Below are 13,106 nucleotides of genomic sequence, written 5' to 3'. Positions count from 1 at the left end.
TCGCATCAAGGGTTTCAACATGTAGTCTGATTGGAGTCTCGGCTAGTAAATCATTTCAACCCTAAAGAACTTAAAAAAAAAATTACTTCCTTATAACTTTATTTGGAATTGGAACTCTATTCTTCTTGTAAGGAATTCACTTTTTAGTTTTTACCGACAGTGCATCAATTTTTTTTTTTTTTTTGCCTTCCATTTGCTATTTCCTAAAAGAATGATTTTGTCTTCGTAATTGAAAAATTTGAAACCCTACTAATTGTCAACTCAACAGTCAACAATGATATTATATAATTGATATATTATAAATATTATATAAATACTATATGATCAACTTCATCATTTTAAAAGTTCTGTACAAAATGCATGCCCCACGTCCAATCTAGGCATTGATTATTCTCCACCTTCTCATTCTCATTATCTATATTCTTTGTAATTGTTTGACTGGCATTATCTTTTACTCACATTTTGAGATCTAACCAAATTTGAGGAGTTTACTTCATATTTTTATTTTTTTAATTTTAAAAATGTAGAATAAAAAAATATTTCAACTACTATTTTCTGAATAATGATTTAAATTAATTAATAGAAATAAAAAAATTTGAAAATTAATGTCAAAATCAATTTTGACTAGTGTCTCAGAGTGTGTGTCTTTACCCCTTAGGTGAGAAGAGAATCCCAACACCATGAACAAATTGGTAAACAAAATTTTTATTTTAAATATTTATTGTGGCTTATTTCAAAACTTAATATTCACGACTTGATAATATTATCAAGACTTTCAAATATATTAATAATCCCACTCAAGTGATATTTGGATATGAGCACACCCAATCCAGACTCTCCTCACTAGCATTGCAGAGAGGAAAACATTCAAATTCTTCTGTTTTGGATTAATTTCTTAAAAATATCCTTTTTTTTAATACAGAGGACAAGACATATCCGAGCTGTGAAAGTCTTATCCGTTGTAAAAACATGATAAATCTAGGGATTATTAAGTCGTTTGTTCTCAAATCCAAATTTAAATTGCCTTTGCTTTTATTAATTAGCTATTAGAATAGGCACATTTCTAATTGTTTGAATACATATTTATAATTTATCTTTTAAAATAATTTAAAAACTATTTATCATTCAATTAATCTTTTTAAGACTTAAGCCATTCTTCCAAATTTTAACATTGTATAAATATATATATATATGTAAATATAGTTGATGTGCATATTCCTACCTCCAATTTATAAATCACTTTTAATATTTTTTTATTAAAATAAAAAAATTAAAACTCATTATAACTATCTAAAAATTGAATAAGTTTCCTACTTTGTCTATATCAAATACATTATTAAAAAATTTCTTACTTTCTTACATCAACTTTAAATATGGATAGAAGAAGAAAAGTTATAATAAATAATCAACATGTTGCCTTATAAATATCACAACAAAACGTCTCCTTGTTATGCCTTAGAAATAGGTCATGGGATCAAATCTTATTACTTACTTCCAAATCTTACCTCGAATAAAGTAGTTATTTGTCTTCAAATTAACCTTGTCTTCTCACATTTATCTCTATTTAATATGGTGTTTTACCTTATAATAAATATAAACTGATTTATTTAATAAAGATACTTTTAAAAAAGGCAATGATTACACCTTAAAATACTAAAAATGCCTTATATTTTTTAACATCCAACTTTTAAAAAAATTTTATATTTTTGAATGGAGGGAGTATATAAAAATCTTACTGGTGAGCGATCTGTAAATCTCTCTATATGTTATTTGAGCTTAAAAACATGCCTTGATTTTGGTGAGCCTCGAAACCTTATTCACCTAAATGTTTCTTTCATTTTTTTAAAAAAGGACTAGTAGTAATAACGCATTATCATTCCTGGCTATTAAAAAAAATTTCGCAGGAAAAATGGAATTGCATGCTTCTTGCAAAATGCCAAATAGGAAAAAATTAAAATTGTGAAATGAAAGGTTGTGGCTGTGGGGAAGGTGTGTGGGTAAAAATATTACAGGAGGACTGAAATTCAGAAACAGAAATTGATGTTGGAGGGTAGCGTTTGGAACGTAATAACCACTTTCAGTAAAGCAAATTGGGGATGGGGTCTCATCTCATGACTCACATGCATACTTTACTTCCATCAACATGATGCTTCTTCTTCTTCTTCTTCTTTGTTTCTTTTTGGCTGCTATGTTTTCTATTCTATCACTTTTCAACCACTCTATCTTGTTTCTGAAACCCTGTTTATCAATTTTCCATTTAATTTTGACCCTTTCATTGAAAAGACAGATTTTTTAACATGATAAAATAACAGATAACATAACCCTTTATAAATAGCTGAGGATATCTCCACGAATAAACATAATCATTACTTTCAAGATCGTGTCTCATTTGTGGCCCCAAAAAATTATCAAACAACCGTCCGTTAGCCTACACAAGTCACCTTTTAAAAAAAAATTACAATACCTTTTATAAATCACTTCACATAAAAAAATCATTAATTACTTCTCATATAAAAGTTATATGAAAAAGAAAATATTTAGAGATGATGCATTTATAAGAATAAATTAAATTCTTTTTTCTTTTTTAGACAAAGTAAATAAATGATTTAACTCCTTTTTTTTAAATTTTGGTGAGGTAGTTTTATTTTAATTACAGAAACAAGCACTAGCAATTTGAGGTTACAAGCAAAATGAAATCAGTTACAGAGAAGTTCACATATAACAAGGCTACAAAATAGTTAAAAATAACTTATAAATAAGACAATAGAATATACTGTATTTGTTGAAAACAATAATATTTTCTTTTACTTTTTTCATTTTTGGGGGTTATGACCATCCCAATAAACAACCCTAACACTGAAATTAGAAAACTGGTGTCACTGTCATTTAAGGCTTTAAGCTGCTATGAAAGGGATTAATAAGTGATAATAATAAAAAATCAAAGGAATGAATAGTGCAGCTAAACTAAAAGAATAAAATATAAAAGTAGTGCTCAACTGAACAACCCTTTTCTGCAAAGAATATGAATAAAAGGAACAGCCTTGTTTGAAGATACTTGAATATGTGCCTCATTCAATGGCCTGCCTGCCTAGCTTGTGCCTTTTTATGATGCACTGTCGGTTGTGATGGTGCTCATATCATTACTCTATTCACTCCACTTGCCAAAGAGGAAAGATGGAGACCACAGGCACATAATCATGCACAACACAAAGTGTTGCTCACACACAAACAGAAGTTCGGACATAAAGCAGTACTTCAAACTAATCAGGAACCACATATATATCATATTTTCGTTCATATAGCAGGAAATACTTAATTACAACAACAGAAAAAAATAGACCACAGGACCTTGTATATAAGAGATTTCTCCAGAGAAGGAACAGCTCTCTTGTGAATTTAGACACCAAAACGAAAAAAACAGATACAAAACAAATGCTTCAGCCACGGAAGAAACTAGACCTTTTCTAATTGAAGTTTTCTAAAGCAAAAAAGATATTTGCTATACGTACATATAAGCAGAGGTTCTACTATGGTTCCAGCTTCAAGGAAACAACTCGTGATTGTCTGTTGCGTCTTGCAGCCTTTACAAACACTACAGAAAGGCAAGACGGTGCCCACCATGGCCGGCGAACCTTTTGCTCCCCTTTAAGACAAGCCACTAAAGACATGAAGAGTTTTGGACGGATAAGTTAGAGATGCTTGACATATTTTTCAAGGCAAAGAAAGCTTTAATCCTGCACTAAAAAATTCTCATCATCCAATTTAGTGTTGGTTTTTACTATTGTGGCAACAGTGCCTAATTGTAAGAAAAATTTACAAGAGAAAAGAATAACATTCCATGTCTCTCTAGATAAATTCATCCGACATGTTCAATCCATCCACAATACAATAAGTTTAAGATGATTAGACTTTCTCTGTCAACAAAGCTCAGAACCTAGAAACTATTTCTAGCATCTATGGCAAAGGGTAGTTCAAGGAAAATGTGGATTCATAACTGTCTTCCCCAAATCACGTGACAAAACCATGCAATGAAACTCTGCTAGTGGTTACTAAAGATAACGTGGAGTGACAACAGTAAAGTGAGGTTGAATGCTAATTTCTGTATAGATTTCACAAGCTCCCACAAGTGCTAAAATATCTATGTCTGATACTTACACCTAAGTTTCCTTGGATTGTTAAATGACAATAAACAACATGCTACAAAAAACTGCTAGTTAGAAAACTTTGTTCACTCCCCCTGTCTACACACCCATAATCAGGAGAGATAAAACGAGTATATTTATACACTTAATGTGTGTGACGATGGTGAAAGAGATGAGGGAAGGCTGGAGGGAGACACAGAGACCTTTAATCTGCCTCAATTCCTTGCACAATGTAATGAAGTCTCCCCACTTCATGTGGCACCGTCTTATGAAACGAAGAATCTGTTCTGTAGTGAACATGGACATTCCTTCCAGGTATTCTCCATTAACACCATTGTCTTTAAAGATTTGACGGTAACTACCAAGATTTATCTTTTCCAACCACAAGCCAACATCCTGGAAAAAAGAAATAAGGTGCACAAGGAACCTGTTATTTTTCATATTTCATATATCCTTATTCTTATCTACATTATAAGCGTAAGCGTTATGCATTATAGGTCAAAATTATCAAAGCTGCAAATGAAGATGGAAAGTCATATTCGCCAATATTAGATCCTCTTAACACAAAGTTTTACCTAATCTGTGTTATTCATGATGTAATTAATCACGAAGATATTAGAGAAAAGGAAACAGCAATTGAACACAGTGAAGCAAATGCTCAAGATATTGTCAGACCTAAAGTATAAAACCAACAAAGAAAGCACTAATTAAAATTTATCAAGAATTCAAGAAATTAGAAGAACTCCACCCAGTCTCAGCATTGCCTTGCTAGTCCAACTTTGCAACAGAAGGGTGATAGCTTATTATTTCAGTCTACTGCTATTTATTTCAGTATTTAAGGAATGATGATGACTACGGGAGAGACTATTCTCATGATTATGGTCACCCAACCATGATTATATTAAAATAAAATCATAAGAATATGCTTAAATTGGAATGGTGATTAGTATAGGAGAGGCTATTCCTAGGAATTCCAAGGAATTGAAACAAACACAACCAAAAAGTTGTATGAGAAACTTCTGAATAAAAAATAATGTCATAAGCCTTCACAAAAGCTTCTAAAATCATGTAATGTTCAACAGTTCTTATGTATAAACTGACAAGATAATTGTTATAGCAAGCATAAATATTGTTTAAAAAATACAAATCTAACGTCAATTCAAGTTTTCATCAGCAAAATAACAGATCAGCAGGTATAAAATGACACCAACACAAGAATTGTTGGTCCTTCACAACAATATAATCATCCAAGTGATGCACGTTTTATGAATCCAACAGCTGGATCTTCATCCAAAGCCATGGATGTTCTTTCGTCGAATGCCAAAGTATATTGAATCCAAAACTCGAACCCTTTCTGTAAAAACCCAAAACAAAATACTGATTATTATCTAAAATCATTCAACCCTGTGAAGATATATCCTGAACAAAATCCATATTCTTGTGGGGGCCATTCAGAACCAGTCTTGTGTTATTGAGACACATGATGCAGAATCAAAGTAGAAAAGAAGATGGGCCTCCTGTATCTAAAAATTTACACTCGAGCTTGATGCATTTCAACAGCCTACTAGATCAAAAAACTGAAGACAAAGCACCCTTGTAAAGTTCCCTTATCATTAATAAAAGAATTACATGCATATTGAAGACAGAGAACAAGGGATGCTTACTTTCAGATAATATATTTGCACAACTTAAGCAAATTCCTGGTTACAATTGAGATACTGAACAAATTCACCTTTGCATGACTTAGAAACTTGAATCAAATCCAGATGATTTGGGACAACCAATGTTAGTTATGGTCAATGATGAGAGTTCCAAGTGAGGGTCCACTTAATTATCAGATCCCACATAATGAGAAGAACCTTGATTTCACCTAACCAAGTTACCCCCTTGTATGGCAATGGCCGAATTTAACTTTCCGATTGACAATAACTACCTTTATCACTTCTTTTATTAGTTAGTTAATTTAAACTTTGATCATGATCCAAAAGAACTGAAGTAGTCTGACTTAAGAAAACAAAAAAATAAGACACGAAGAGGAAAAAGAAATACAAAACAAATAAGAACAAGATACTGTCAAAACACAATCCGAATCAAATTGCAGCACATAATAGAAAAGAAGAGATGCGCTAAAAGATGGAGAACCAATTACATGGTTCAATTAATTAATCACCCAAGTGAATTAGCATCACAATCCAGACTACCATAAAGCATGACTAATTATTCTATCCAAAGAATCCAGTATAATTAAGAACAACAGTCAAGATCTAGCCATATAGTTTCCATCGAAATCAAATATTTAAAGGGGTGTATAATCAGAAATTATTTACAAAACATTGTAACCAAAAAAATAGAAGAGTGTGTGAAGGCAATCGAGGGGGGGGGGAATTATTGACCTCAACAGTCCAGATGAAGAAATCAAGAGGCTCCGGCTGCTGCCCTCTGCTCATTTCCCAAATCAAGCTTACGAAATACACCTAAACAAAGGCGCATCAAAACCAAAAAGTTAACACTCGTCGAGCAAATTCAATATAAACTATCCCAGATGAGAAAGTGGCAAACGGGATACGCAGGAAAAGTAGAGAACCCAGTATTAAGGTAAAAATATTACAATAGCAAGATCTCAACACTGAATTTCCCGATGAAATTACACAGAAATTGAAGGAGTAGCAGACAGTACTAAGTATGCTTACCGTGCGCGAAGGGATGGATATACAGTCAAAAATCAACAGAAAAATTCTCCATTTGAGAGTGAGTAGACATCAGACAGGGACGGAGAGAGAGAAGGAGAGAGACTGATGAGAAGTGAGAAAAATAAAAGAAGTCGAGCGAGGAGAGAGAAAGACCTACTCGTCACTTTATCGCAATATCGCATACCTGCTTCTCGTTTCCGTGTTTGTTCTTCTTCACGCGACTCCAGTACATCTCAAACGCACGCGCCAACCGGTCGCCTCCAAACTATTTAATTACATCTGTTGATTAGGCTAAGACAAACTAAAGTACACCTAATCGCCTATCTTTCCAGTATCCTGCTGCAATTTATAAATTTTTATTTATTTTACTAATTTAAATAATATTATTCCCTCTAACCTGACTAGGAAAATAATAAATAAAGAATTAAAGTGTAATTTTATTGTTAAATTATAGGTGCAGGAGTGCATAAGATTGTAATTTTTTTTTGATGTAATATTTTCTTTTAATAATTAAAAAAATGTAATAAGACATTTTTAAATCTATAATTTAAAGATAAAATTATCCTTTAATCCATAAATAAATCTCATTAACATAAACAAATGATAAAAAGACTACTACGAAATAGAGTAACTATCTTGAAGCCTCTTGAGATTTATTTAACATAATTTTCTTGTGAAATTATGCCTTTTACCCATAATAAAATGGTAAAAATTGTAGTTGTTAGATCCTAAATTAAATTAACAAAGATAAATTTGTTATTATAAGAAACGTATTTACAATTTAGTAATGTAATAATAAATATACTTTTTATCTTAACAATTTTTATTTAGTAATTAACAATTTTAATTTAAGTATTAATGACACAGCTAGTTAAAAATTCAGTTTATTTATGTAATAACAATAATATTGTTTATATTAATAATTTTATCTTCATTATTAACAAATTTAATTTAGATCTTAACAATGATACTTTCTATTATTCTGTAGATGATAAAAAACAAAACAAAATTTCACAAAAAAGTATGTTAGATAAATCCCTAAAGACTTTAAGATAATTACCTAATTTCATGATATTATTTTATCATTTGTCTATTTTAATGGAGTTAGTTTATCATTCTTCATTAGATCATTCATAAAATTATTGATGACTAGAATATGCTTTTATATGCTTCTTATGCTAAATTATATATAATCATCCTAAATTTTGAATTACGCACTCCCTCTATTAAAAAATATAAAATATTTTGAACCTTTTAAGGTATAATATATGTTTAGGTTGTAACTACAGTTTACTATTTTTTTATTGCTTTTTGATTAGTGAGTGTAATTTTTTTTTTATAAACAATAAAATTGGCTTGTTTTGTTAAAAAAAAGGTGTAATAATTACTTTTTCTTCTTAAAAATATTTATATTGAACAGATTATTTTATATTTTTAAATATAAAATACTCTATTAAATAAGAGTAAATATAAAAAGATATAATTAACTTAAAGATAAATAATTACTTTATTAAAAAATAAAATTTAATTAAAAATATCTCACATTCTTTAATAAAAATAGTACAAATTATGTATGTAACCTGATTTTATTTTTTGAATCGAAGGAGCAAGTGCTAATAATTTGGGATGATAAGTGGAATTGAACCCACAGCTTCACAGCTATAGGAAAAGTAAACATGCCACTAGGCATAAAAAAATCAACAACACTAAATTTTTCTTTCAGAAATTTTCTTATTAATGGTATTGTAGAGATTATATAAAAATAGATTTAAAGTAATTGAGAAAGATTAGTTTTAATTGAAAAGTAATTAATTTTGGAATGTGGCAATAATTTTTTATCATTTAAATGATACAAACCACATTTAACTTCTTTTATTAATCCTTATTAATTAGTTTGTTAAAAATGTCTTATATTTTATACATGAAGGAATATATTTATGCAAACAACTTGCTGACCAAAAAAAAAATTGTTAGTTAGTCCATTAATTGTATAAATTTAAAAAGTTTCGGGTGGTTTTAAAAATAATTCCTTTCTGTTTTCTATATATGTTATTTTTAGTTTGGTCTCATATTCACTCTTCAATTTTTAATGTATCATTGTATTATGGCATTATTACAAATGATCAAAATCCAAAGTCATCATTATTTTTTGCTACGCGAAATTATTGAAGCTCAATTAACAATTGAAATAATACCATACACTTGCTTTTTGAACGTACAAGCTGGTGAATTGCTCATGATATTAGAGAAAGAAATAAATTACAAAAGAAACGGATAAAAAATAGAAAAAATTTATTTATTTTTATCAAAGAAAAGAATTTCATCTAATACAGTGCTAAAGCACACTCTCACTTTTATTAGTTGGAATGTTTTTTTTTTCCCAATGAAATATGAGAAATGATATGAATCATGGTTGGATTAAAAATAATTAAAAAAACAATACTTTTAAGTAAGATTTGAAGTTCAAAATTTATTAATGAAAAATATCACGTTGATATATTATTATTATTATGATTACACGCATATATAAAGGTGGTTTTGTCATGAGAGACCAAATTGAAGCTCTCACGAGCCAATTAATAATACTTTGAAAAATATAATACTTTGCTGGAATAGCATATTTATTAAAGTCAACAAATATTTTGACTTAATTGAAGCTATCAAGGTTATTCAGCTACACTCTATCTAAAAACATCATCTCTTAAATATTATTAATAAGATCAGAAACTTTAATATAAAAGATCAAGTTGTATCTTTTGATTATGGTTTTAGATATGTGAATTAATTTGCTTGTCATGTGTCAAATGACAATCTAAATACTTTGATTTTTTGTAGAACCATTCTTAGAGCATAGAGGCTTTTTATACTCTAACATGAATGGATTGTTATCCTACACAGTTTTGTTGTGATATTATATTAAAAAAATATAAAGATAATATTGCAGTAGAGAGATGTTGAAGGAGAAAGATTATGGGCTGCTAAAATTTATTAGAAAATTAAAATTTTGTGTTTGGACTCCTGCGCATGACTGAGGTTATTCTAATTATCTTAGAGTTCTTCATGATATTATATAAAATTAGCAAAATTTATATACATAGAATTATTTATTTAAGATATTTATTTTTAATCAAATGAAGAATACAAATCTTTTATGTAGTATTTATTCCATAATAAAATTTTTTATTAATACTTTTAATATTTTAAATTTCACTTGTTTTAATTTAATTTGATTTGGCAAAAATATTTTAAACATATAAAATTAAGTTATTAAATATTTTATTTATAAATCATGGTTGTGTTGAGTAAACCTTTTTACCAATCATCATGCTACACTAATAGTGAAGGCATATGTTCACACAAAATGTTGTCGACTAGATATTTACTTCTTTTTTTTTTTTTTGGGTTTTACCACTTTGTTATCATACTTAAATGTTCCTTCATATTGTGTTACACAAGTTTTATTTATATGGCTTTTAATTTAAGCTCCTTATGTTGATGATTGAAAAAATTAAAAAAAAGGAATGAGAAAGACTTACAAGTTTCACTTTCATTAACTTTAATTCTGTCCCTGTCTTGAGGATGCCACACAGCTAGAATTGATTGGATTTGCTGTGACAAATTCACCTATATGAAATTTTATCACACAATCCATATAGTTCTCAATTATTAATAAGCAATTGAACAAGGTTTAATATTGAACATTAAAATGTGTGATAAGTGATAAGATGTTAATGATAAATTACTCCTTCTATTTCTAGTTGCAAATCACATATAACTAATTCACATAAATTTAAAAAGTTAGTTAAAGTTAATTGATATTTTTTAAAAATCACTCTATCTTGCCCCAAAAAAACCTTTAGTTAAATGTAATATATCTTCATCCAATTTTTCTCATCTCTCTCAGTCCATCTCTCTACCATAACTGCTCAATAATATTCATACTAAAACCTTCAATAAAAAAAATATTAGTTATTTCATAGATCTTGTGAAGTAATTTATAAATAAAAACAGTAAGTTTTTAAAATGACATTTATCAATGGGAGTAGGAAAGGGGGTTTAATTTTGAAGGTGAGATTTAATAATTAAAAGTAATAAATGGAAAATTGGAGTAAGTGTACACGTGGAGCACATGCAGATAAGCGTGGGCTCCATTACCTTGTTCCTGATTCTTATCATATCGGGGCCATATTGGAAACGTTGACCTCTAATGCATGTGGTTGTGAATGTGATCGTCTTCATTCTACTCATTTTGCATAAAAATAACTTTTGTGCTCCTTCTCGCACAATTTATTAAACCAATCCCATTAATGTCACGGTGTCTTTAAATACGGAAATATAAAATATTTAATTTTTGTATGGAAAGTGCTTTCTCACACGCCATTAAGGGTTTTTGATTTTGTTTTTTGAAGTCATAGAACCATATAAGTTTTGTGTCCCAGCTTGTGTTTAAAAGGAGGAGAACCTACAAAAGTAAGGTGTTTTTGGAAATGTTCAAAATGATGTAGGAAATTTTGAGAGAATCTAAGACATACAAAAAGAATCTATTATATTTCAAAATCTTTTAAAAGCATTTGGAATAATTTAAAAATATTTGAAAAAATCTAAAAGGATTTAGAAGTTTCTAAAATGTTTTAAAAACTTATGAAAGAATGTAAAAATGTCTAAAAACAATTGGCACCATTCAAGGACAGGAGATTTATAAGGCCGTGATGTAAGATCACTCTTACTAATTTACAATTAACTCCAAGACTACGGTAATTATAAGGCAACCTTAATAGATTACTAAATTTATAAAATTATATTTATAGAAATGAGATCTCAAGTTTTTAAAATTTAAAATATTAAAAACAATCATTTATTCAATAAAAACCAAAGTAAATCATGTTTACAAAAGGATGTGATACCTATTTGTGATCAGGCATTTGCAAAAAGATTAGAAAACATTATTTCAACAAAACAACATAGGTGGTCTGTGGCATAATGTAAATTCATTGTGACACGTTTGAATCTATGTCAGGCGCCATGACACATTGCATGACTATGACATTAATTTTGCTATCAAATGACAACTTTTGGAGCTAACTTTTGATATGCCCATTTCTTCGTTCGACATTCAATTGAGGTGATAAAAGTATCTATAGAAAGTTTTCTCCAAACTCTAACTAATGACACTTGTCTTATTCAAATCATTTTTCAATCAAAAGTTGGAAATGAGCTACAAAGGACTCATGTAACACACACCCCTCGCCATATTTTTACTGATCAACCCCTTGATTACAAAAAATTAAAAGGGAGCCAAATCATTGTGAAAATCATAATTCTCGTTTATAATTATCTTCAACATGTATATTATATTTGCACTAATATTTTAACCTTATCTAAATATTAAGCTTTAACATACAAATACCTTAAGGTCCAAAATATACCAATTTATTCTAAACATCAACTAGCACAAGTAATCCAAGTAATGCGATTCCTAGTTGACAAATTATCAATCAAAATACACATAATAAAAATATATGTGGCTTATAGTTAGGATTTATTAGAATCTTATGCTTTAAGTCATTTCTCCTGATCTTGATCTGATGAGCTAGTTTTTATAATATTGAGAAGAGAGAGAGAGGTGAATATGGCTATTCAATAATCAATGTTAGTCCAGTCTATACAAGTGTATGTTAATCAATTATAAAGATACAAGCGACAATTCCACTACTTTCAAAATATTTTCATGATAACAATACTAATAACCATATAGTTGGGCAATAATGTATATTAGAATTCACATCAATTTATGAGCATCAAAACACATATGGGGTCATAATACTAACAACCATATATCCCTATCAAATTATGTCAGACTACATTAATAACAATCATGTGGTCGAATATGATATGACACGATCAATATAATTCTTATACCCTCCTAATACTTCTAACATGATCAATGACTATTTAGTAGGCTATGTCTATGAATTAGGACTACCCAAGCCTTTCATGTAAAAATATATAGGTAAATGAGTAAGGTTATGCTCACTAATCTACCCTAAACTCCAATCTCAAGGAAATCAAGGGACTAATCCCAAAAGGATTACCAAGTTTGAAAAAAAATTACTAGATTGGAATCCTAAATTTTCACAATTCAAACACTCCAATATACTTTTATCACTCACCAAGTCAAAGTTAAAAACATATAAGGAAGCATGTGATATTTTTTTTTCTAACAAGACATTTGCAAAAGAAGTTGGAAAATAGTTTTTAGCAAAACAGCACAGGT

At 29.2% G+C, this 13,106-nt stretch overlaps 1 protein-coding gene across 2 annotated transcripts; it reads right to left on the bottom strand.

Annotated features, from left to right (window-relative positions):
* Positions 1–3,254: 3,254 nt before the first annotated feature.
* LOC129304182 (uncharacterized) lies at positions 3,255–6,985 on the bottom strand. 2 transcript variants are annotated; one of them, XM_054943871.1, is made up of 4 exons: positions 6,833–6,985; positions 6,536–6,616; positions 4,346–4,538; positions 3,255–3,658 (listed from the first exon to the last, which is right to left on the bottom strand). In XM_054943871.1, exons 2-4 carry the CDS (start codon positions 6,587–6,589, stop codon positions 3,528–3,530), a joined length of 378 nt encoding a protein of 125 aa, XP_054799846.1. In that variant the 5' UTR covers positions 6,590–6,616; positions 6,833–6,985; the 3' UTR covers positions 3,255–3,527. The 2 variants fall into 2 exon arrangements, with proteins under 2 accessions (XP_054799846.1, XP_054799847.1); XM_054943872.1 differs by lacking the exon at positions 6,833–6,985 and adding an exon at positions 6,751–6,811.
* Between the last annotated feature and the right edge of the window lie 6,121 nt (positions 6,986–13,106).

Source organism: Prosopis cineraria, unplaced genomic scaffold (genome assembly GCF_029017545.1).
Source record: "Prosopis cineraria cultivar Desert tree isolate PC_DT_omini unplaced genomic scaffold, ASM2901754v1 PC2, whole genome shotgun sequence".
NCBI classification, from domain to species: Eukaryota; Viridiplantae; Streptophyta; class Magnoliopsida; order Fabales; family Fabaceae; genus Prosopis; species Prosopis cineraria.
This window is presented reverse-complemented; position numbering and strand designations above follow the sequence as displayed.